At 41.0% G+C, this 26392-nt stretch overlaps 1 protein-coding gene across 1 annotated transcript in view; it reads right to left on the minus strand.

Moving 5' to 3' along the window:
- The window catches only part of FAM78B (family with sequence similarity 78 member B), a 139659-nt gene extending 115151 nt beyond the window's left edge, over positions 1 to 24508 (minus strand). Inside the window, exon 1 of the mRNA XM_001363819.3 lies at positions 24138 to 24508. Within this exon, the coding sequence (XP_001363856.1) occupies positions 24138 to 24400 (263 nt within the window). The 5' untranslated portion in view covers positions 24401 to 24508. The remainder of the gene's footprint in view (positions 1 to 24137) is intronic.
- Between the last annotated feature and the right edge of the window lie 1884 nt (positions 24509 to 26392).

A 26392-nucleotide genomic window follows, 5' to 3' on the forward strand; every position in this document is an offset into this window, starting at 1 on the left:
CTGAGAGACTACTACTACTACTTCTTTCAAAGCACAAAAGAAGGAAACTCTGACAACAACTTGGTAGTCTATAAAGATAAGCTCCTTCATCTTCTTAAAGGTATCAGTTTAACACAGATGGGAAAAGGGTATATAATGGTCCCCAAGTTTGGGGGTAATCACAAGGAAGGCAAGTAATTTTGTCTCACTGGACCTCAGTTTCCTCCTGTGTAAAGGGAAGGGATCTCACTAGATCCTATCTTGGGTCCCTTTTTGCTCTAAAATCCTATTATGCTATCATCCAAAGGAGGTGACTGGTTACTCTCTGGAAGACCCTTCATAATAAGGGTGAAGTTGTTTGGGATACTCCATTAGAACACAGGAGTGGCTATGATAGGTCAGCTCAGTATGCTGTTGCTGACAAGGGCATTGAGAAGGATTTTGTGTAGAAGCATGTGTGTAAGACATCATAGCCTAGAAAACATATTACTGGGCTTGGAGTGCAAGGATCAGAATTCAAATATTTTGCCTCTGTCACTAAGCAAGCCACTCAACCTCTAGGAGTTTGAGGTTCCTTCCATGTAAAACAGAGATGATGAACCATACAAAGTTGTTTTGAAGAAAACACTTCATAAACATATAATATTCTAAGGAAATATGAATTATTGTCATCATTACAGCATTACTGTGAGTTCATTGGTGTGAATTTCTTTCACTGAGACCAGTTTGTAACAACTCCAAAGCTGCTTGGGGGTGGAGGGTGGACTGAAAAGTCACTTAACCAGTCAAGCCTTGAACCTAGATCTTATTGACACCAAGGCCAAGGACAAGCTCTCTAATCACTATGGTGATGATGCCCATATGGGTTGTGTTTTTACTATCTTTCTCAGCCACTCATTTTTCTGAAAAGTAAAAATCTCAAAGATGGCCTTAATATCCTACTTTTATCAGGATATTCCACTTGCTGGTAACAAATGATACCATCAGAATTTTGCCAGGACTTTCAAAAGAAAAGAGGAAATTTCAACTTGAAAAGAAGCAAGAGAGAGACTACATGATGTAGGCCATCCATCTGGCTGAAGGGTAGAGGGAGGAGAGGAAAGAGGGATCAACCTTTCAAGGTCTTTTTAAGCTTCCTTCTGATTTTTTTTTAAGAGTGATTGAACACCACACATAAAAAAGAATAAGAGATGACATTTATAAACATACTTTACAGTTGGGAAAATATTGTCTATTCAAAAGCTGAGTTTTGCATTAAAAAACTGAGGTATTGCTAATTGGTGTTGATATTATGACTTCTCCAATCTCCTAATTTTTTTGCTCTAGATTTTGGATTTCAGTTTTTGGGAGGGGGAACTCCCAATGTAGAAACTTCCTCTGAATATACAAAAATTGTTGTTTGTTGTTGAGTTGTTTCAGCTATGTGTCCAACTCTTCATGACTCCATTTTGAGATTTTCTTAACAAAGATATGATTGTTTTGTGATTGTAGATAGGTTGCTCAAATATTAAATGACCTGAGCTACTCTCAAAGACTGTACTTGTACAAATCATAGTAGTTGCTTAGAGTGGTTTATCATTTCCTTTTCTAGCTCATTTTACCAATAAAGAACTGAGGGTTAAGTAACTTACCTAGGGTCACACAGCTAGTAAATGTTTTGAGATCAGATTTGAACCTAAGACCTCCCATCTCTAGTCAATCCATTAATCCATTTAGGTGCCCCCATCACCAGGACTTTTCAGTTGGCTGGAATAAACTGAGGAGTTCCCTTCAAGGTTTCTGTTCAAGACTCAGTGCAGGTACTGCCTTTTATAAGCAAGCAGCCTTTCCTGTTCTCCAAGCAAATAGAGTTTCTAAATCAAATTGTCATCTCTATTGTGTATACAGTATACTTGTACCCATACCTGTGGTCTCCACCCATTAAATGTAGTAGGTAGCAAAGAATCCTTTCTCTTTTGCCTTGAGGGCAGATTTTTTTTCCCTTTTGTTTTTGTATCTGTCACATGTAGCCCACAGAGTAGGTGCTTAAGAAACTTTTATTTATTGATTGGTTTATAATTTTGGGGTGAAGATATGAAGACCCTGAATGCTTAAGCTCTCAGACTAGTATAAGGCAGAGTGAGTCTAGGATTTAAAGGAGCATTTTGATTCTGAGAATTGTGACCATCAAGCTCTTCTATCAGAAAGAAACTCAAGTCAGACAGGTTTTTGGTACTGAGTTGAAAATCAGGTCTAAAACCTGGACTTCAAATATGGCCTCAAACTATGTAAGCCCTCTAGACAAAAGGCTTTTGTCTCCATCTGCCTGATGATAAGTCAATGCCCAAATTAAGAACTCAGGGCACTGACTCAGAGACCTGTCATAAGAGAATTTATCAAACATTGATAGAGGGATGAGGGCTCCTCCTTAACCATGTATGGTCTTGCTCAAATACTGCAAACCCCTAGACTAGCTGTCTGGTAGCTGCATCATCAGGTTGAGGCAGAAGGTTCCCCATTTATGTTTCACTCAACAAGGATTCTTGGGTTTTAAGATTTTCAACCTAAAGTACCACTCTTTGTACTGTTGCCTTTCAATGTTGCAGTTCCAAAATGGCCTGGGTAGATCAGTGGATTGGAAACCAAGCCTAGAGATGGGAGGTTCAAATATGGCCTCAGACACTTCCTAGCTGTGTGACCCTGGGCATGTCACTTAATCCCCATTGCCTAGCCCTTACCACTCTTCTGCCTTGGAACCAATACACAGTATTGATTCTAAGATGGAAGGTAAGGGTTTAAAAAAATGGCCTGAACATCAGTACAGTCAGGAAGACCTGAGTTTCCCACTTTACATATTTACTAGTTATGTGACCCTGCACAAGTTACTTAGCCTCCCTTTTTTCCTATAAAATATGTATAATAGTGGCACCTACATGATGTGGTTGGGAAGATCAAATGCAATAAATATATAATTATAATGAGTTTTCCATAGGTCTCCTTCAAACTTCACAGTAGTAACAAATATCATTATTCCTATTTTATAGATGAGGATACTGAGTCACTGAGATGAAGTCTCTTAAGGTCTGTCTTCCATTTTTTAAAACTCTTTATTCTAGGTGACCTCTTGAAAGTTAAGATGTAATCAGAAGTATTTTCAATTAACAGCAGAAGGGTTAGAAAATGCCATATGACCTCATTAATGACAAAGTATGAGGTTGTAGACATGGAGACAGAAAAACATCAGCAGAAATACAAGACTGGGTAGAATTAGCCATATGCAAGCATGGCAGAAAAAGGTCTAGAGAGTGTAATGGGTAACCAGCTGTCCATGAGTCAGCAGTGTAGTATTATAGTTTAAAAAAGAAAAAAAAGGTCACACCAGTGGGGATAAATGCTGCCTAAATGGGAACAAAGCATGTAGAGTCTGTGGGGACATTTCTCCCATCATCCTCAGCCCTGGTTAGGTTCCTTCCTTCCTTCCTAGCTTCCTCCCTCTTTCTGTCTGTCTCTGTCTCTCTTTAGATTGTAAGCTTATTGAGAAAAGGAACTGCCTTTCTTTTTATTAATAACATCCCCAATGCTTAGAATAGTAGCTGGAAGTAACATTGTATTTACTTAATAAATTTTTATTGAATTGGATTGGAATTGGTCAAACCTGTGCTTTAGGCAGATTGAGTGGAAGATGACTAAGGTAGGAAGCAGCAGGTCATGGGATTTCATAATGATCTTTAAGGCCCACCTAGACCTGGATAAAGTCCCTCTTGTATGCCTTTTCTACTGTTTTATTGGGTATTTATCATTTTCATCTAACATTCTTTTCTATTCATGGGTAGCTGATCTTATTTTCTCAGGTTAACTATCAGTTCCTTGAGGCCAGAGACTGTGCCTGTTTTTCTTTGTATCACCCACATCCATAGCATAAGAACTCACAAATATAGTGAGTGTTCATTAAATATTTGTTGATCCATTTAAATACCTAAAGAGCCTTGGCATAAAGATGACCAGATAACTCTCATCTCCACAGAATCAAGATCAATAGGATCTACTGACTCCTTGGATGTGTATTTGCAGGGAATATATATTCCATCTACAACACTGCCTGTCAAAACCTTTCTCTTCATTCAATCTTAGTTCAGGTATCAGCCCTTCCAAGAAGCATTCTCTGATTGCTTCAGCAGAAAGCATTCTCTCCTAGACTGGGTCGAATTGAGAGTAGCTAAATGATGGGGTAGATAAAGAGTTGTACTTGAAGTCAGAAAGACTCAAGTTGGAATTCTGCTTCAGAGACTTCCTAATTGTGTGACCCTAAATAAATCATTTAGCCTCTCTGCCTCAGTTTCTCCATCTTTAAATTATAAATAGTAAATTACTTATCTTCTAGGGTTGTTATGAGAATCAAATGAGATAATATATACAAAGTGTTTTGTAAACTTTGAAGCACTATATAAATGCTTACAATTATTATAATTTCATTTTCCAAGAATATTTTTTTCTGGTCTCTCTTTTGTCCCAACACATTCTGCCTTACTTGTATACACTGAATTGCAAATATCCTCTGTCCTTCTACCTGCTCCCCCACCCCCATGTAATAGATTGTAAGTTCCTTGAGGGTAGAGATTGGGTCATTTGTGGCTTGCTGCTGCTAAGTGTCTAATCTATTTGATGAACTGAATGGCCCAAACCTACATTCAGGATTACAGATTAATTTAAGAAAACAACAAAAAATTTTCTTAGATATCTTAGACAATTTTTCTTTAGAATCATATATCTAGAAAGGTCTACAAAGATCATATATATCTAGAAAGGACTCCAAAGGCCACATATATCTACTATGACTCCTTTATTTTATGTTTTAGGAAACAGGTCCCAGAGGAATTTAGGGGCTTGCCTAAGGTCAGAGAAATAGGATCTGAAATGAGTTTCTTGGACTCCAATGACCCTAAGATGCCATTTCCTCCCCCAAAGGACAAACCGACATTTTGACAAAAGCTCCTATACATTTTTATTAGTCTATGCTCTGAATATATTAGATCTTTTGCCAACCTTCCCCCTAGTCTATTTGTGTCGAGGGGGGAAATAGAAGCCTTCCAGATTTATTCATTGATCAGCAAAGATACGGCTTCAAAAAGGTTATGAGAGGATTTTAATTCTTTGCTTTCCCTGGCTTTGTCAGCTCAAAGAGGATTCTGCCCCCTCACACTTCATTTCCAGATTCCAAAGGGCAGTGGAGGCTGAGATTCTTTTTTCAGTTCATTTCAGTTCAAATATTTCTTAAGCAGGAGAAGGTAGATGTAAATGTGAATTAGACATTGTGTCCTTGGACTTAAGGACCTTACAATGTCATTTGTGAAGCTGAAGAGACCTGAGAACGTAGAGACCAGAATGTGAGAAGGGTCGTTTATCAAAAGGAGTGCTAAGAGTCCCTGAGGATGTTGGAAAGAGATTGGTAGGAAGGAATTCTGTAGACCAGAGGCTGGTCATGGAGGAGGAAGGTATTAAAGTGTCTTAAAGGTTAGCAGATGACATCGACAAGACTGGGGAGAGAATGAGTCATCTATCTTAATGGAAACACCTAACAATGGGGTAGGTGGCAGGCAGGTCAGATTTTTGATAAAACCTAGGGGGAGGTGGGCTTAAGGATAAATCTGTTGGTCAATTAATTCATTCTCATGACAACATCCTTTATGTTCCCTGTTTAACACTAGGAAGGGGTACTGACTTTGAAAAATGGGCCCCTTCCTTCTAAGGAATATTTCTATTAGACTTTGTCATTCTATGTTCCCAGAGGAAAGGTGTATTTTTTAAAAATCCAATTTTCTGAATTGATTTCCTATAAAAAACAATGTACACAATCTTAAATAAACCTATCCCTTCTAGAATCTTAGCAGTTCTTTCTCTTGTTATCTGTGTGACTCTAAGTAAGTCATTTTACTTCCCCACCTTCTGGACGCTCAGGAAGCTTCATATTTCAAATGCCAGATGGCTGAATGCAGACAAATAGTCTCCAGTGGTTGGAACACTAGGGCTAGAGGCAGGAAGACCTAAAGTCTAATCCAATCTCAGCTACTTCTTAGAGATGTGATCCTGGGGAAGTCATTTAACCTCTTTCTGCCTCAGTTTCCTCAGCTGTAAAATGGGGATAATAACACTTCCAAGAATTGTTATAAGGATCAAATGAGACATTTGTGAAGCATTTAAAGGACAGTGCCTGGCACACAGTAGGTGCTTAATTAATGCTAATTTCTTAAAAACATTTCCTATATGAATTTTTTTAATCCTGATCTCAACTTTTAAGTGATCCTGGAATGACTTTGCATTTACTTATATGTTTCCCTAGTATTGCTTTCCAGGTAGCATGGAAAAATGCTTGGGCAGAAACAATTCCATTTTTATCTGTGTACTCCTAGAATCTAGCCCTGTGGCAAGTACATAATAAATGCTTCATAAATGCTGTTGATTGATTAATTTCTTTAAGGTTTACAAAGAACCTTACATATATCATCTTTTTAGTATGCATGTTTTTTTAGTTAAATTTTCTTTTTTCAATTACTTGTAGAAACAATCTTTGACAATTGTTTTCTGACATTTTGAGATTCAGATTCTCTCTTCCTCCCTCCCTTCCTCAGGTAGTAAATGGTCTGATATAGGTCATATCAGTGCTTTCATGAATACTTTACATATATCATCTTATTTGATCTTCCAGACAAATCAAGAGAAAGTATGATTATCCTCATTTTCATAGATAAGGAAACTGAGTTACAGAGAATTAAAGTGACTTGTCTAAAGACTCAGATCCCAAATGGCAAAATCCAGATTCTTTTAACTCCAAGACAGTTTCCTACAAATCAAAGAAGGAAAGTAGAAATACCTTCCAGGAATAAGAAGTATATGTCTAGGGAGGAACACTAATCCTACTAACATTTGGTATTTTGGAAACAGATTTGCTCCTTTCTTTCACTTTTTATGTTACTCTCATCTTGCCCACCCCTCTGTTTCCATTTTTCTTATATTAAATTTGAACTTGTTGCCCAGCTCTTTAAAGAAAGCAGGAGCTATCAGTGATTGCTTTTGCTTATCGCCTAAGACTATTTGCAGAAGTTATCTTACTTTCTTAACTTCTGTCCCCTCAGGGTAGAAGGGAAACAATTCTGAATTTGGTTTTAGGAGAGTTAGATTCTAATCTTTGTACTAACATTTACCTAGTAATGTGACAAGTTACTTATTTTCTCTCTAAATCTCTGTTTTCTCATCTGGCAAATGGGAATAATCCTTGTACTCCTACCTCATAACCTCATCACAATTGTGAGCAAAATTTGTAAATGTTCTACACTCTATACATATGAAATATGATTACTATTTCCTCCTTTAAAAGATTAATGAGAATGTGATCCCATCAGATCTGGTCCTTCCTCTAGAACTCCTTTTGGAGAGAAATGGGAACTAAGAGAGGACAAAGATAATTGCTTAGTGACATCGATCTGGTCTGTCCTATCTTTCCCCCATGCTTTTGAGAGTAATCTGAGATCATGTAATATGTCTATAGCCATAGGTTGAAATTCCTTAAATTAACAAAAAAAAAAATCAAGGAAAAGAGAGCGAGAAACCCAAGTAAAAGTGACAACATACCAAAAAACTGCGACTAGGGTATCCCCTGTGACTCCCCCTCCCCTCCATCTGTTCTTTTACATAGAGACATCTAAGCTGAGCCCAGCCTGGCAGGGGAGGGGGCATCTGGTCCCTCTACAATCTGTCATTTGTGACACCACTTGTATTTAATTTCTACTATGGCTGCCATGGGCCATTAAGAGATCTTTTTTCTTGGGGGAGGGGAGGGCAGGGGTATGCCAGACCCTAAACTGCACCATCAGCACTGTAGTAGGAGATGAGAGTGAGAGTGGCTTTCCTGTTCAGTCTGTTCAACCCCCAAATCTAATTTTTTTTTAATTTTGTGCCCTACCCCCACATTACTTCCCCTGCTCCCCCTCCCTGCCATTCTATTTCCTGCCATCTGTGACATGTATCTCCTGGGATCAACTCTCCTTTCCTCTAATCACTGCTGACGGACATTGGGAACCTGCATCTCCTCCTGTGCCCCTCCTTCCCTTGGCAACTAGCCAGGGATCTCCAGTGTTGACCTGGGTTGCACTTTGTAGGCTGCTGAGAAGGGGCACCCTTGGCAGCCTGCAGAAAACTGCTGTTAAGCATCACATTTCCCCTCTTGTGCCATTTACCTCTACTCAGATGCCTAGACCTAGAGCAAGTAAATATCAGGAGGAAGTATTTCATATGTATATGTATATGTATATGTATATGTATATGTATATGTATATGTATATGTATATGTGTATGTATATGTATATGTATATGTATATGTATATGAAATACTTCCTCCTGATATATATATATTTATATATATATTATATATAATATATTTTAAAAGGCCACATAATTCCATGATCACCAACTATAGTCATATGGTTACTGTGTTGGAAGATCTGAAAGGCTATCAATATTCACCAGTGGCTGGATGTGGTAAGTATTAGCCAGTGACTCTTGTCATCTACTGGCACCCTGAGTCCTTTTCTCATGGACAGACAATATCTTATCTGCAAATAGGCAAATTCAAAGGTTGTATTTCTAAGATAGCTAGATAGGGTCACAGTTGATACAAACTGGAATCTGATTTCCCACCTTATTTCCCTCCCACCTCTGACATACCAGATCATACTAGAAAACTAGATTCTAAAATGGACCTAGGGAAAAAAAAAAGGATGGCCCCTAGGAAAGTCTCAACCTTGGAAAAGTGCCCATGTTGTGGCAGTGGAAAGGAGAGTAATTCAGTCTTTTTTCCATCTTGGTTGTGGTAATGACAATAATAAGGCCAGTAGCCATATCACATTTACATATTCATTTTAAGGTTTCCTTACAAAGTAGTTTACTCATAGTGATCCTGTGAGAGACATAGTATAAGTAGTACTGTCCCCATTTTACAGATGAGAAAAAGGAAATTCAGAGAAGGCTAGTGACTTATTTAGAAGATCTGTGACTTTGAACATCTAATCCCAACCCCATTCAGTTGATACCTAGTACAGTCCTCTTTCTGATGCCCCACACTCTTCAGGTAAGGGCAGGGAGTGGGAGTGGGTGGCAGGGCATTATACTGAGGATTTTACTCAGTCACATAGACTTGACAGGAAAGTGCACAGATAATTCACCTTGGATGGGGCCACCTGATTAGGTTACAGAGGTAATTATTTATAAGTAACACACATACCCATAGCCCCTTGCTCTTAGAAACAGAATCCTATTTCATAAGTCACCTAGGAGGCAGCTTCAGTGGGATTATCTCTTCTGGGAAAAGAACTGAGCTCTAGCAGAGACTAAATTCACCCTCCTAGCAGGCAGCATTTCTATAGGAGAGAAATGAACCCAGACCTGAGCTCTTGAATATTATCAAGGATATCTTGACCAAAGAAATATTGCTTTGTGTCTTTTACATTAACAATAATGGAACCAACAATGATGGGGGCTCATGATTTGCTATCAGTCATTTTCCAACAGTGCTGATACATTGACACAAAGTCTTTTTTGTCATCTAAGCCAGACCTTTTGATGATCAAGAATCCCATGTGTGGGACAGGTGGTCAATGTTAAGGTCAAATGGAGGTCAAGAGAATAGAAAAAAAGCTAACTAGCCCTAGGGATTAATGCCATAGCCTTATGTTCATTAACTGGGTGGTCTACCCATCTCAGATTTTCAGATAAACCACAGTAGAGAAAGCTTAAAAAACTATCATTTCCATATCATTTTTTCTCTTGGTTTCCTTCACTCTTATGAGCAGGATTGGAGTCCTGGCATTCATTCCCAGATTCCCCTAGGACTTCCTTAGGCAATGCAGGATGAAAGAGAGCACTCTAGGCTGGCATTCAGGAGACCTGGGCTTCTGTTCTTTCTCTTCCACTAACTCTTGGGGTGATCTTCAACAAGTTAGTCTCCCAGCCTAAGCCTTAGCTTCTATTTCTGCCAAATTGGGATAATGTTTTGTACTATCTCACAAGGTTAAAATGAGGATAAAATGTTATGACATGTGTAAGTTACTTTGTCAATTCCAAAGCATTATAAAATTCATGATAATAATTACTCTATAAATGATAATAATAATAATTATCATGATTTCTCCACAAAAGCCTTTTCTTATGCCCTGTTGTGGTATGGAGATGATCCTGGGTTTTTAAAGGTCACCCCCAGCTAACAGAAAATCTGCCAACTCAACAAAGCTGGAAAAACATTGACAATGAACCCAGTAGTGGATTGTCAGTCTTCCAAAGACCAATATAATTCATTTTAGAGAGGCTTGACACCAGAAGGTCAAGCACCAGATGGAAAGTTCTTTTGGCCACATCAATGCACAGAACCACCTCATGAGCCATGGAGGGGCTGCATTTTGCCAGGTGGAGAGAACACCCAAATGGATGAAATCATTGACTCTTGTCCTAGTATTGTTTCTGCCAGTGACATTACTTAGGGTCCAGTTCTATAGGCCTAACATTTTGGTAGCTTTGGTCTCAGCAGTATCTAGCAGCCATGATGGATTTTCATTGCTGTTGGGGCAGAGAAGAGATATGGAAAGGGAAAATGAAAGCAAGGTTCCTGTTCTCAAGGACCTAACAATCCTTCTGCTCCCCACCCTCTGGGCAGCTCCCCTAACCCTGGAGAGCCATTTAAGACTAAGTGTTTCTGGCAGCTAATCATGCTTTTGACATTTCTCAAGTTGCCAAGCCCTTTGCCTTCATCACTCAGTCCCCAAAGTCATGCCCTCCTTTGACCTGCATGTTCCTCCTCAGCCCCAGAGCCCTAGCTGATGGAGGATGGCCAATTTATTGCCTCACATTAACCAGGGCTCTGACAGCCTCTTGAGTGCTGCAGCAGTCAGCACATGCTCACCAGTTCTGAAAGGTCAGGCCATGGGAGATGGAGCACACCAGAAGCTTTCCAGGCTCAGCCTGTCACAAAATACTACCACCTCTTTCAACCATGTGCCATTAGAGGACAATTGCATCACTGATTTATTTTTAAACATCTGGCACCCAAGTGTCTACAGCCCATTTCAATCTTCTTGTCAGTCCATTCCCATCTCTCACCATCAGATGCTACAGGTGATGCTCTTAATTTTTACCTTCTGCTAATAGATTCTGAGACTCACACACCTATATCCAAGGCACTTGTAAGACAGCTGGTCAGCAGTGGGTGAATAGAGAGGCCAGGAGAATAAAAAAATCTAAATAGCTCACCTGGAGACAGAGTCCATAGCCTTGTGTTTATTATCAGGGTGGCTTAACCATCTCAGATCCCTAGACAAACCATAGCAGAGAAAGCTAAAGACCAGCCATTTCTTATCACTTTTCTCCTTGGTTTCCTCCACTCTGTGAGCAGGATCAGTGTCTTGGCATTCATCCCCAAACTTCCCTAGGTCTTCCTTAGGCAATGCAGAATAGAAGAGAGCACTCCAGGCTGGCAATCAGGAGACCTGGGCTTTGGGGCCTCGGTCTTGTCTCTTCCACTAACTCACTATGTAACCTTTAACTAGAAATATTCCCTTCCTGGTGTGGTTCTCTCCTTTCTCAAATTCCTGGCTCTGCTATTTACCACATGAGTGAAGTTGGGTAAGAAACACAACCTCTCTAGGACTCAGTTACCTCAGCCCATGGACTAGATAATCTTGAAAGTTCCTTCCAGTCCCAAATTCTGGGACTCCTTTTGTACTTTGTATCCTTGCTGAGCAATGGGCACTTTGTAATAGAAAGAGTTCTGGACTGAGTCTAGAGATCTGAGTTCTGGTTCTAGGCTCTAGGAGGGAGTGCTAGGCCTGGAGACAAGAAGATCTGATCTCAAATCTAGCCCCAGACACTTAGTAACTGTGTGGTAGCTGGGTAGACCTGGACTGACTTCACTTCTGCTTGCCTCAGTTTCTTCGACTATAAAATGGGGATCATAATAGCACCTATCTCCCAGGGCTGTTGTGGATTCAGTGAAATGATATTTGTAGAGTGCTGGCCCAAAGTAGATGCCATATAAATGCTAATTCTTTTTCCTTCCCTATTACTTAATTCACTTTGGCCTTGGAATAATGGCTTTACAGGATTGTTGGGAGAATAAAGATAGTAGATAGAAAACACTCTGAAAATTATGAAGTGCTAGCTATATAAAAAGGCAGCCTGGTAGAGGGGGGAAAGTGTTAGATTTAGATTAGTTGTGATAGATCTGGGTTCAAATCTTAACTCTGATATTTACTGGCCAGACGATCTTGAACAATCATTTAATTTCTATATGCCAAAGGTCATTTCTTAGGACTTATCTGAGTGGGTTGTTATTTGCCAGTGGGAAAACTTCTGAAGATATAAAAACCCAGATCTTTAAATTTAAAAAAAAATTCATAAATAAAAGAAATTATTATCTACTATTCAAATGAGATATTTGTTAAAGCACTTGGGATAGTCCTTGGCACACAGTAGTTATTTAATAAATGTTTATTTCCTCTCCCTTCCTTCCTTACTCCTTCCCTCCTTTCTTTTTCTCCCTCCCTCATTCCCTCTTCTTCCTTCTTCCCCCTTTTCTTCCTTTCCTTCCTTCCATTCTTCCTATTGAATACTCCCCCCTTAACCCCACCCCCCATCTTATGGAAATTAGCCTAGCTCCATTGATTAGATTCTAAGTGGAAGCAGAGAGGACAGAGAAGAGGGAATATCCTATTTCTCATGTGTTAGATACACCTATAAAATAGAACTCAGCACATAGCAGGTGACCAGTGGTGACTTACTACTTACCTGAGATGGTCTTGTATCATGGAAAAAACTTTGGTTGACATAGTGAGGTATGTAATTAAAAAAAACTTTACTTTCTGTCTTAGAATCAATACTAAATATCAATTCTAAGGCAGAAGAGGTATCTGGGCTAGGCAATAGGGATTAAGTGACTTACCCAGGGTCACACAGCTAGGAAATGTCTGAGGCCAGATTTGAATCCTCCAGTACTGGCTTTCTATTCACTGAGTCACCTAGGTGTCCCAAAATGTCAAATCCTGTCTTTAATACTTACTAATAATACTGAGTTGGCCTTGTGATTGTTGGAGGCTTAAATGGGATGCTATTTGTAAAGTGCCTGGTGAGCAAACTTCAAAATTGCTAAAATTTAAACCTGCACTAAGACTTTTGGAACACCCTGTAAAAACATTAGCTATGATTGATGAATCAAGGCTATTCATGAATTCTTTTTGATGGAATAGACTTGGGTGTAAGATATGCCTAATATTATCCTCATCACCATTGGATATAAGAAACAGAAGGAAGAAGAAGAGCAGACCAAGCCTATGAACACCTTGCCTTCTGCTGAGAAGGTTCTCTGACAGTTCCCTGAGTGTTATCCTGGGCTGCAGTATCAGCAACAAAGCTGACCCAGGTCCCATAGATTGTCCTTGGGAATGCAGAACTGTCCATGGTCCTCAACACATGCAGTGGTGTTATTTTTAGGAAAGAAAGTAGATCTCACTCCCCTACTTTTAAAATGAGCAGAAACCAGACCTGGTTCTGGGCAAACAACTGAGAAGCAGAGTGGGGTTTGGGTAGCTCTCCCCTCCCCTCTAGGCTACCTGCCAGCAAAGAGGAGCTGCCAAGAGCAGGGATGGCTGAAGGACCTGGAATCTCCCTCCATAAGTGGAAAGCTGCTCTGTCTGCCCACCTGCCAACAGAGGAAAATATCAGGGATCTCTAGTTAGTGTGATCCTTCTCTTCAGGGAAGCTACAAAATTGGCCCAGCTGCAGCCTCCCCAAATCCAAACTGCCCTTTTCCAGGAATGAAAATACAGAATAGTCATTAAAGTCAGTAGGAATAACAGCGGCAACCTCCTAGGAACAGTCACCAAAAGAAAATGGTATGGGTCTCCTGAGAACAGGGGAAAGATTCCAAAGGCTTGGGGAAAATCTGAGATTTCTCCTCACCATCTATGGCAAACCAAAACAATGATCCTTTGAGGAGGTGGGGACACACATACCCAAACATCCCACAACTACCAACCAGTACTTGTGATTGAAACACCACTAGGTAGGGGGCAGCTGGATGGCTCAGGCAACTGAAAGGTGTAGAGATGGGAGGTTCTGGGTTCAAATATCATTTCAGCTACTTCTTAGGTAAGTGACTCTAGATAAGTCACTTAACTCCTATTGCCTGGACCTTATTGCTCTTCTGCCTTGGAACTAATATGTAGTATTGATTCTAAGATGGAAGGAAAGGGTTTAAAAAAAAACACTGGGTGAAAACAAAACAAAACTAGGGTATTTGTGTAATATTTGCATATTGTATATGTACTGTGTGTACACATGTAATATGTGTAATAATTGTATAATAATTCTGTATAATAACCCTGATATTCCACCTCTCTGGAGAGTGAACCCGTTTCCTGTTATATTGACTCTAGTATTTGTTCTAGACAATTTTCCCCATTTATTTTCTTGGGACAAGAGGACTATGGATTATTTCTATTTCTCTCTCAGGAAATAAGTTTTATAGAACCTCAAAGAAGGTCCATCCTAGCCCTCCTCCTCATTCTAGAATCGTAACATTTTATAGAGACTTTGGGGGTCATAGAGACTAATCCCTAGTCAAAGCATGAATCTCCTTCTACAACATCTCTGGCAAGGAATTCAAAATCTTCTTGAATATTTCCAGTAATGAGAAACTCCCTACCATTAAAGAACAAAACAACAACAACAAAACCTCAGGCCTTTTCATTTGGGGACAAATTTTTCTACTTTGTATTCCCTATGTGTTCTAAGTTTGTCATGCCTGCTGCTATGAAGATATCTGCTACCCTTGAGACTAGTTCCTAATCCCTTCGACTAAGGGATTTGAAATGTTCCAGGGACATGACCTAGTGACCTCACTCACTCACTGATCCAGAAGACACCACTGACAATAAGGAAATGAGGACAGAAGGCTACTCATGGTGTGGTACTGAAAGTGAGCACTAAACAAATGATTCATAGGGCAGATAGGTAGCACAGTGGATAGTAAACTGGGCTTGAAGTCAAGAAAACTCATCTTCCTGAATTCAAATTTAGCTTCAGACACTTACTGACTCTGGCACCCCGGGCCAGTCACTTAACCCTGTTTACCTCTGTTTCCTCAACTGTAAAATGAGCTGGGAAAAGAATGTCAAACCATTCCAGTATCTTTACCAAGAAAACCCCAAATGGGGTCACAAAGAGTCATATATAACTGAAACAACTCACTACAAAGGAGAGTGACTAACTTCCCTTTCTCTTTTGGCTCTCCCTCTTCCAATACCTCCAAGCAAATCTGAAATTTGGCATTTATTTGAGTTTTTGAATGAAAAAAACCCCCAATAACAATCAGCATCTTATTTACTATTGGGGGGATCATGGGAGGAGGAAATTATAGATGATAGAGATTGGTATTTTGTTTGTCAAAATGCAACAAAAACCAAATTGAAAGCAGAGGAACCCCTTAGTTTGGTCCTGCCTCTACAGTGAAAAATTCTAAAAAAAAAAAAAAAGGATCATGTGGTCACTGCCATTACTCTTCTCAAGAAGAACTTAGAGTGATAAGTTCATGAGTCACCAGGTAACTTTCTCTGGCCCCATTGCTCTTACAGACTCACAGTGCAGACAAGTGCACCCTTTTGTTATCAGGGAGAACTTTTCATATCAATGTCAGGGGCAGCTTGAGTGGAGGAGAAATTGGTGTTGGAGATAAGTGGGCTATTTAATGACCTACTTAGGAACCTCTAGACACTGCTGACTAAGCCCTCAAGTGGTACATGCAAGACAAGAGCCAGTCCTCTAACTGCATGGAGCAACCTGCCAGGCTTTCTTGCCTATTCATGCTGGGATGATGAGAGTGATATCCATCCACTTCAGCTGGAACAAACTATTCACATGGGCTGCAGTGGTCCTTCTCTCCCCGGAAGCATCCCTTTGCCTGTACCCTTAATCTTTTGAACTCCCTTCAAATGTTCTTCCACTGAGATAAGACCAGGCACTTCCCTTCCTTGTAACAGGATGCCTCTGAATACACAGGTCCAAATCCATTAGACTTTATTGCTATTTTTGTTGCAGTCTTGGAAGATCAGAGATAATTTTTTTGTGTGTGCTATTCCTCAATGTTCCTTCAATTCAGTTCAGACATTTATTAAGTACTCTGTATATTCAAAGCTCTTTGGTAGACCTGGGGGCAGATATCAAGTTTATATTAGATGCATCCCATGCCCTCATGGAACTTTTAGTCTAGTTGTCCACATGAATGTGCCCCTAATCTCTTTCTAGTACACTGGGTCACTCTGTTTTGGAATCCCAGTCACCCTGGCTCCAAAGAGAGCTTGCCCCATTTCAATTCCCAACTCAGTTTCCCTTTTTGTCCATTTGTTTGATTCTATCACATGCACCAACATGCATTGACACTTATCTCCACTGAGATCCAAATGCCTTTGGGAAACACTAATCTTGGATTGTAGGGCATATCTTGAGCTTCTTTTTCACTTTCTATTTCTTCCATGACACAAGAAAGTTAGCAATACTATCCTATAGACTATAAAGGTTTGTTAAAAGGATGAAATGAGATGATGTTTGTGAAAACATGAAGTGTGGGGAGTGGGGATGAAGTGTGGGGAAATGAGGTGGCTCAGTGGATTGAGAGCAAGGCCAAGAGATGGGAGATCCTGGGTATAAATCTGACCTCAGATTCTCCCTAGCTGTGTCACCTAGGGCAAGTCACTTAACCCGAATTACCTTGACCTTATTGCTCTTCTGCCTTAGAATTGATATTAAGGTAGAAGGAAAGGGTTTAACAATTTTTTAAAAGGCTGAAATGTAGAAATGAAGAAGATGGATAAGCCAAGGATTTTGTCCTCATCATTGTCCCCTACAATAGCTATTTCCCCCTCTTGGAGAAATGAGATCAGGAGTTAGTCTTTTGCCCAATGTCACAAAATGGGTCAGTAATAAAATGTAATAGTCAGTATTAGAAGTCAGTAATAGAATGAGAATTAGTGCACAATTTATCCTGTTTTCCTAAAAAATGCCCTAGATGGAGGTCCTCAAACCTTTCTAAAGGAGGAGCTACTTTCAATATTCCCTTAGCATCCAAAATCCATACACCCAATGGTCAGAAGTGGAGAGTGGGGGGTACAAGAGGACTATAAATTGCCTGTGAAGCTTTATGACCAACAAGCAAATTCAGATTTCCTGGTTGTAAAGCTCTGTTCTAGCTAATGGAACTCTCAGCCCTTTTATACTGGTGAGCTAACACCCTCATAAGACACACAGATGAATGATGAGCATATGGAGCAGCCAAGTATATTTAAAGCTAAGTCAGACAGGGAGGCAGTACAAGGATAAGGATAAAACTCATGACTGTTGTTCTGAATGAAGACTTTCTATGCTGCAGTGGGGCATATGGGTACTGGCTTAAGCAACCTCCTTTACTTCTCTTTAAAAATATGAGCACAGTGAATGAAACACATGACCTTCAGTAGAAAGCACCTGAGTTCAAATCTGGCCTCAGACACTTCCTAGTTGAAGGATCCTGGGCAAGTCACTCAACCCCCATTTCCTAGCCCTTACCACTTTTCTGTCTTGGAGCCAACACACAGTATTGATTCTAAGATGGAAGGTAAGAGTTAAAAAGAAGAAGAAAACATTTGCTAGGGGCATCTAGATAACAGTAGATAGAGCACTGTACCTGGAATCAGGGGGACCTGGGTTAAAATCTAACCTCAGATACTTCCTAGCTGTGTAACCCTGAACAAGTCACTTAACCCCAATTGCCTACCCCTTACTGCTCAATACTCAGTGTTACAGAAAGTAAGGGTTAAAAATAAACAAATAAAATATATTAGCATGCTAGGGTCTGGCCCATAATCAAAGTGTTATGGATGAAAGTAGTAGGACTAAGTCAATCCACCTGATATTTCCAGTAAAACATCTCCTGGGAGAGGGGACCAAACAGAATCATCCTATATGTAAACTATTTCTGATTCTCCAAAGTAAATGGCCCAGTGGAATATGGCTCACAAAGAAATGCATGTTTGAACATAGAACAAAATTACATAAAATGGTCTCTTTGTATAAGAGAAGGGACAATGGATTTGGAGTCAGGGGGGTCTGGATTTGAATCCTGCCTCTGCTACTTACTACATAGGCAATAGGTAAGTGTATGTAGATAAGCTTGGGGAGGATACAACCCTAGGCCTCAATATTCTCAAAAATGAAATGGGGAGTTTGGAATAGATAACCTTTATAGGTCCCTTTGAACTCTAAATTTATAACTTCTGATAACTAAACTTGACCACACAGAGTAAAATATTGAGTGTCAAAAGAGTGGCCCCAGTACCTGGTGTTGCTCTAGAATACCTTCACACTTCCAACAACTCCTTGTGACCTTGGACAGATTACTTGACTGTTCTGTTTCTTTATTCATAAAAGGTGAAGGTTTACCCTACTTGGTTGCTTCTAGGTCTAAAATCTATGATAAACGAGAAGCAAGTTTTGAAGGAAAGGAGAGATTTCTGCCACCCCACCCCCACCCCCAAGAATTAGGCTTTGGATATTCTAGGCAGGGGAAATGGCACATGTAAAGTTTTGGAGGTGGGAATAAATTGACCATTGGTATAGATAAAGTTATCTTGGAAGGAGTAGAGAGCAAGAGTGAGGGTATATGTAACCAGGTATGGCTTAAGCCCATAGATTGCCTCTAGAAGGGAGAAGTGATGAAGTAGGTTCAATTTAATTAGCTTTCAAAATCCCATTAAACCCCAGAATTTTCTAAATTGTCAGATGTTCTAACAGACTGGAGGAATCCTAAGTATTCTCTCTACCTTCATGACAAACCTAAGAGATGCTTTGGTTAAGATGATCTTAAAACTCTCTATGGTGTGCAGCTCATCCCTACTTAGACTCCAGCCAGTGATTTACAGTTAGATTTTTCTTAGACAAGACCACATCATAGAATAAGAGGGCTAGAAGAACTGAGGAATTAATCAGAAGATTAGAGAATTAGAGATCATCTGACATTTTTTTTTACATTTTCCTAGCTTTATACAGGGTTATATCATAGCCATTCTTGTTTTATGAATTTTAAAATATCGTTTGGAAAGAACATTCTATAATCTCTGTGATCACCTGCTATGGGATTTAAATTAATGGTTCTTCACCTTTTATGTGTCATGTATCCCTTTGGCAATCTTTTAAAACCTGATGACTCCTTCTTAGAATAATGTGTTTAAATGCATATAGTAAAATAGTAGGATTACAAAGGAAATGAATTATATTGGAAAGCAGTTTTCAAAATACTACAAAAATGAGTTGAGTGACCTCAGAGTTAAAACTCCTGATTTAAGCTCACCTTAAACAAAAGCTCTTATTTCTATCTTATGACTTGAACCCTTTTCTTCTTGTGAGTAGACATGACAAATATTTGCTTGCATTGTTTTGCAATAGCAACCCTTCTTATATTTGCAATCTTATTAGCAAAGTTATTGCTCAGTCTTCTCTCTTCCTAGCTGAGCATAAGATCACTTCAATTTGGTCCCAACCAACATTCAGACTTTATCTCACATAACTCTCTATTTGGGTCTTCACTTCAAGCCAAAGAGTCTCCCTCCTTTCTCCACCAATCAACCAACAAAAACCTTGAATACCTCTGCATTAACACTTTTCCACACTGTGTTTTCTTTACCATTTTCAATGACACACAGCCACATGCACATACAGAGAAGTATGGGGCCACATGCTGAGAAGGATGTTTTTTTTTTTTTCCTCAAAGTGACACCCAAGTTATGCTTGTTTTGTTGTTTTGTTTTGTTTTGTTTTTTGGTGGATTTTGACTGAGCTCAAAAGATTGCCTATCACTGGATTAGGCAGTGGGGGTTAAGTGACTTGCCTAAGGTGACATAGATAGGAAGGGTTTGAGACCAGATTTGAACTTAGGACCTCCCGTCTCTAGGCCTGACTTCCAATCTACTGAGCTACCCAGCTGCCTCCCACATGGGATTTTTTAGATTTGGAAGTGATATCATAAGTTATCTAGTCTGACCTGGCCCCCCAAAAAGCATCTCCTCTATAATGGTGTAGCAGCCAAATGGTCATTTTGTCCTCCTTTGTTTCACCCACTACTTCATAAGGTGGCCAATTCTACTTTTGGATAGCTCCAATTGTTAGGTGGGTTTCCTCACATCCTTTTTGAATATTTTAAACCCTTAGTCTTACTTCTGCCCTCAGAAGCCAAGGAAAAGATAACATCCTTTCACATGATAGCCTTTAAAATAATTGTAGGCATCATGCTTTCCTTGAGTCACCCCTTGTTCAGGCTAACTATCCTCAGTTCCTTCAACAAATACCTCAAGAACTTAAGTCCTTGATCATCTCCCTTCAAATTTGCTTTAATTTAACAATATCTTTCCTAAATACAATACCTCACATGAATTGTAACCAGGGAAGATAGCAGCATTACCACCTCCTCATTCCTGGATGCTATATCACTCTCAATGTCTTGTCTCATAATTATCTTTTCATATGTGTATATCATCTCTCCAACTAGATTGTAAGCTTTTAGTTGCCAAGAGCTATGTCTTAAACTGATTTATATACCCTACACTGACTGTTCTCTGCACACACTTGGCACTTAAACATTTGTTGGCTGATTGAAAGGTCCTATAAATGTTCTTTCCCTGGAGAATGTTCTATGGCACAGCCTTTTTAAGTCTAAATTAATAGTAATCAAAGAGTGATGAATTGCAAATCAAAAAGAAGGAGGACTCCACCCCACCCCCAATCATAGATGGTTGGGTATAGAAAACAAACAAATATTACTCTCACTCAATTCAAATATCTCTCCTAGAAACTTGTATCCTCAAAAATGCTGAAATTCACTTCAATCTTTGAGTACTAAACCCCTTGCTTTTTCTTTGACTACATAGATACAACTTGATACAGCTTTCTTGAATTTTTGGCTATGGAATATTCCCCTGGTAGAAGATGTGCTTAGACACAGTTCTTTTTTTTTATCCTTGAAAAACAGTTTCCCAGCTTAAATCCTTTTTCACATGCTTAATATAATACAAATATCATACAGGGTTGAAAATCTGCCTATGGGGTTTTCCCCATAGGAAAGAGCTGGCTAACATGGACCTAACAGGGACTATACTTCAGTGAATTTCATGCATTGTAAATTGCCATTTTATTGTTTCTTTTTATACAGAAAAGTCTCTGGTGCTACAGGCAGTTTTCTGGTGCCAAGTAAACCTAAGGACTTGTGCTATAGCTTCTACATCCACAGTGCACTTGGAGTTAAAGAGAGGCCTTAATATACAAGGCATTATCATCTCCTAGCTGTGTCAGTTTTAGGAAGAGAATAGATTGACAGAAAAGAGTAAACAGTTTTATATGTAACAAATTCATTTTGCAACTTTCTGCTCCCTATATCCACTTCAAAGCAGATTAGAAAACTTAAAATACAGATGATATAAAAAATAATAACAGCATACCTAAATCTTTTCTAGAAAAAATCCACAATAAATCAGTATAAAAAGTTCAGAGAACATGTACCAGAGAGAGGTACTAAGAGGCTCAATTCTATCATGTTTACTTAAATATTACTCTATTAGTAAGATTGGTGACTCTTGGTTTCAAGTTATTTTCACCTCTCCTACCCTCTGCTTAAAGCTCAAACTTGATCCTCCTCAACAGGAATATATATATATATGTATACATATATATATATATATATATATATATATGTATACATATGTGTATAAACACATACAGAAGCACATATATTGTTGTTTCTTTTTAAAAAGTCAATACAATATAAAGGCTAGTCAAAACTTATTAAAGGAAAAGAAACTGTAGGGAGACTTTATCACTTTATCTGAAATGAAAGGGATTAGTATAGTCAGAGTGGAGCTATTCTCTCTACTCTATGTCCTTTTCTACAAAGTACCAAATCTACAAAATATGTATTCAGGGAGTCCCCTCAATTCATCCTATGCAAGAACCTCCAAAACAAAGGAGCAAGGTTATAGCCTCTGCTGCCAGAGCCTTGAGCTCACTGGGCCCCTACCCAGGTTTCAGCTTGCTATGACTAGATTGAAAATAACAGATTTCTAAAAGCAGTTTTAAGAGACACATGCACTCAGACAAGCCATTCTTTTTGAGGGTGTGTGTATGTTTAAGTGGCATGATTCACCCAAAATAATAAGCCCCCGATTTCTCACAGCCCAGCTGCCTGCCAGATAGAAGAGGACACAGTACCCAGAGAAATGGATAAAACTGAGCATGTACAGGATAAACCAGTCCTCTCAAGTGTCATGTTTTGCTGGTTGAGCAATAGAAGAAAAAAAAAAGACAAATGCTTGGAAAACAAAACAAAATAAAAATCTTGCATCAAAATCTTTTTCTTTCTTCCTTCCTTTCTTTCTCTTTAAAAAGTCTATACCTATGATTGTTGATATTTAACTGGAGGTTTTGGTGTAGATCCCAGCTGGGTTACTTACTACCTCTGTGACCTTGAGCAATTAATTTCTTTGGTGGGGAGGGGTTTCCTCATATAAAAAATGAGGGGATTAGATTAGATGACTTCAAAACTCCCTTCCTGCCCTAACTTCTGCAATCCCTATGCTCTTAAAGTGAATGAAAGAAGTCTAAATATTCCTTCAAAAGTGTCTTGACATTTTAAACTGAGTCTTTCCTCCTCTTCTCTTCCATTGATACCTTGGGATTACTATAGTTTACTAAATGTTTCCTCCTGAGGAAGTGCCTTGTAAATGAAACTCAGTTTCAGGAGGGGGGGTTCCCTATAGACTCCTAGATAATTAGCATGCTTCATAGATGTTGCTTTTATTAATTTAATCGCAGATACAATGCAGCCAAAACATTTTAACCAGTGTATCTGCCACCTACTCAGAGCCCTGGTTCTGAAAGAAGGGTTCTGGGAAAGGGGGTGGGGAGGAGAGATGAGAAAGTAATTCAAAAAGCCAAAAGAACAGTCTGCCTCCTTCTTGACTCCCCATGCAGCTGAGAAGCCTCGGAATTACTCTAAACTACAGCAAACCCTTAGCAGTAACGGGAGGCCAGTGCCGAGGGAAAGAGAACTGCTGAATGAAGTTGGACAGCTCCTAGCTTCCCCTGAAAAGTGGTTCCTGAGGTGGATGTTCAGAAAACACTTTCTATAAGAAACGGTGCAAGTTTTGAAGAGAAAGGAGATACCATACCACACCCCAGAGAGACAAAAGGATCATCCTTTTCCCTTCACAGAGAAAAAACAAACAAACAATCCCCTGCAGTTTCTAGCCCTTTCCTGAGACTACTCAGGCACGCATTCCGTTTCCTCCACTGTCCCGGACTTTGTCCGGGGCTACATATTACTATCTGGGGTATAAGGAAATGCAGTTTTGTCAAATACACGAAAAGAAAAGCTTCCAGATTCCCTAATCTCGGGCATCAAGAACTCAAAATCAGTAATTAAGGGAAGAAGAATCGAGTTCGCAGTTTGGAGAGTAACCATTCACTCCTGTAGCTTCAAATTGCAAAAGCTAGAGAACCATAACCTCACTGCTGTCGAATTTTGTTCAAAGAGGTCAAGTAATTGATATTTTAGACACCTCTTTCCTTTATCCTTTTCTGCGTTGGCCCCAAATGATTCAGGGAAGAAACGAGAGCAACACCCGCAAAGAATGGTAGCCGCATTTCAAACAAGCCCGCCAGGGCAACGCGAAAGCGTTTTTCTCTTTTTGTGACCCCGCCTTCCCCCCTTCCCTTCTGTTCTGCACGATTTCACTTGGTTTTACGTGTTGTAAAAAATAATAAAATGCCTCTCATCCTCATCCTCCTTACACACCCTGTCACTGAAACAAAAGCAGAGGAACGAGGGAGATACAGAAAGGAGGCGGCGGGGGGGGGGGGGGGGGGGAGGGAAGGGGAGAGAGAGAGAGAGAGAGAGAGAGAGAGAGAGAGAGAGAGAGAGAGAGAGAGAGAGAGAGAGAGAGAGAGAGAGAGAGAGAGAGAGAGAGAGAGAGAGAGAGAGAGAGAGAGAGAGAGAGAGAGAGAGAGAGAGAGAGAGAATGTTAGAGATTCACTCTTTTCATTTCTCTCTCCTTTTTATATTCGCTTACATGCCCAGGTCGCTGTATGTGTTGAAGAACTCCATCTGGTTGCAGGCTTGAATCCAACCTACCACCCAGGTCTCGTTTCGGGGGATGGGGGGCATGACCACCCGGGCGGAGGCTTTGAAGTAAGGGGTCTTGTACCGCAGGACGATGGGCGAGCTTTCTTCGATAAGCGTGGGGCACTGGTCGATGGTGGCGCAAACATCGTATACCACGATGTTCTCCCGCCGGATCCTCGCCTTGCAGGTGATGCTCTGGATACAGCCCATCCTGCTACCCAGCGCCGGCACCAGCGCCGGCACCAGCCCCGGCGCGGCGTAGCGCGGGGCAGCGCTGGGGCCGGGGCAGGCACTGGGGGGAACCCGTCACGCTGGCATGCTAACTCCCACCCACCCTCCCCTCCCCCCCCAACCCGCCCACCCACACCCCGAAATGCACCCCTCCCCAAGCTGGGCACAGCGTCTCTCCGCCAGCTGATCAGCGCACGAGGAGGAGGGAGCTGCCACCGCCGCCGCCCGGCATCCTATAGGGAAGCCCTGCCCCTCCTCCCTCCTCCCCCTCTTTCTGCTGCTGCTCCTGCTGCGGGGTCCGAGCTGCCTGGACTCCCGCCCCCTCCCACACCACCTCCCTCTTTCTCCTCCTCCTCCTCTTCCTCCTCCTCCCGGGCAGGAGCAGGAGGAGGAGGTTGGCGCCCCTGCCGGCTTCAGCACCTTGGCTGCGGGCCGGGAGGGGAGAGAAGAAGCGTAGAGCTGAGTTATGCCCTCCCCAGGCCAGAGCCCCCAGCCCCAAAGAGAGGAGGCTGCGGCTGCAACGGTGGCGGTAACAGCAGCATGGAGCTGGCGGTAGGGCGGCGGCGGCGGCGGCTGCAGCGGCGGCTGAAGCAGCAGCACCCGATATCCTTCCTCAGCCGCCGCTGCAGCCGCCGCTGCTTGCACCTCTGCACCGCTGCTGCCCCCCATGTGCAAAGGAGGCTCTCAGCAGCAGCCGGGGAAAGGGAAGGGGATTGGAGAGAGAGGTGACTGGGGCTGAAGTCTCTTGCAACTGTGCTGCTCGGGTCATCACACCCCCAGCTGCGGCTAACCCAGCCCGAGGAAAAAATCTACATGGAGCTAGGGACTGGTGTGTATGTGTGCTGAGGAGGAGGATATGTGTGTTCGGTTGTGAATGTGTGTGTGGTGGGGGAGGTGTGTGCGCGTGTGTTTGCGTGTGTGGTGGGTGAGGTAAGGTTGTGAAACGCATTCCAGGGACTGAGCTGGCTAGGTGCCACGAGTTATGTCCCTCCCCGGATACCGTCGGCGTGTGTGGCTCTGTTGTGTGTTGGTTTAAAGGGCCACTGGCAGCCGGGTGGGGCGCTGCACGTGGGAGGGGGGCAGAGTGAATGGGGGAGGAGAGAGGGCGGGGCTGTGGCAGGTAGAGGTGACTGGAGGGGGCGGGGACGGGAAGGTGCCGCGTGGGCGGCAGCTTCCCAGGCCGGCTGAAGGGGCTAGGAGCTCTTCGTGGTTCTGGAAGAAGAATGTGCCAAGCATAGAGCTGACCATGGTTCTGAAGGAAGAAGTTCGGCCAGCGAGGTTGCTTAGGGGAACAGGGAGGAGGGGCGCGGAGGATTTGAGTGGATCGGGCAGAAGGGACTGTGCCAGGGCAGGATTGTGTTAGTGTCTTTCTCGTACTGATAATCTCCCGTTTATCCTGTATATATCTTGTTTGTACGGGGTTGTTTTTTGCGTCTCCCCCATTAAGACTGTCACCTTCTGGAGAGCAAGTTCTGTCCTTTTGCCTTTCTTTGAATTCCCATTGCGTGGCACAGTGCTCGGCATAGGGAAGATTCTTAATAAATACTTGTTCACTGAATCTCAAAGATTAGTTAAGATTTTGTAGAACATTAGTTCCGTAACAATTTGCCCTAGAGATTGACTGAAATCCTATAATTATTTCTTTGCCATTAAAAAAAAAACACAATATTAACAATGCTAATCATGCCTTTTGTCTCCATTAGTCAAGAGTTTCTTTTCTGCCTTCCTATCTCTGGAACCAACATCTCAGAGCAGGTTGAAATACAGACATGAGCAAAAGCATTGAAGAACACAAATTCTCTCTTCCTAAGTGGGTTCTCTAGTTTATAGGAACTATAAATTTTCTTTTTTCTTTTCCTTGTAAAGATATTATTTTGCAAAGATGCTTGTAGCAGAATTCAGTGCTTCCTCAACACATCCTAAAATTTCAATTACTATATAAGTACAATAGGTCAGTGTTTAAAGAAGAAC

Source organism: Monodelphis domestica, chromosome 2, assembly GCF_027887165.1.
Source record: "Monodelphis domestica isolate mMonDom1 chromosome 2, mMonDom1.pri, whole genome shotgun sequence".
NCBI classification, from domain to species: domain Eukaryota; kingdom Metazoa; phylum Chordata; class Mammalia; order Didelphimorphia; family Didelphidae; genus Monodelphis; species Monodelphis domestica.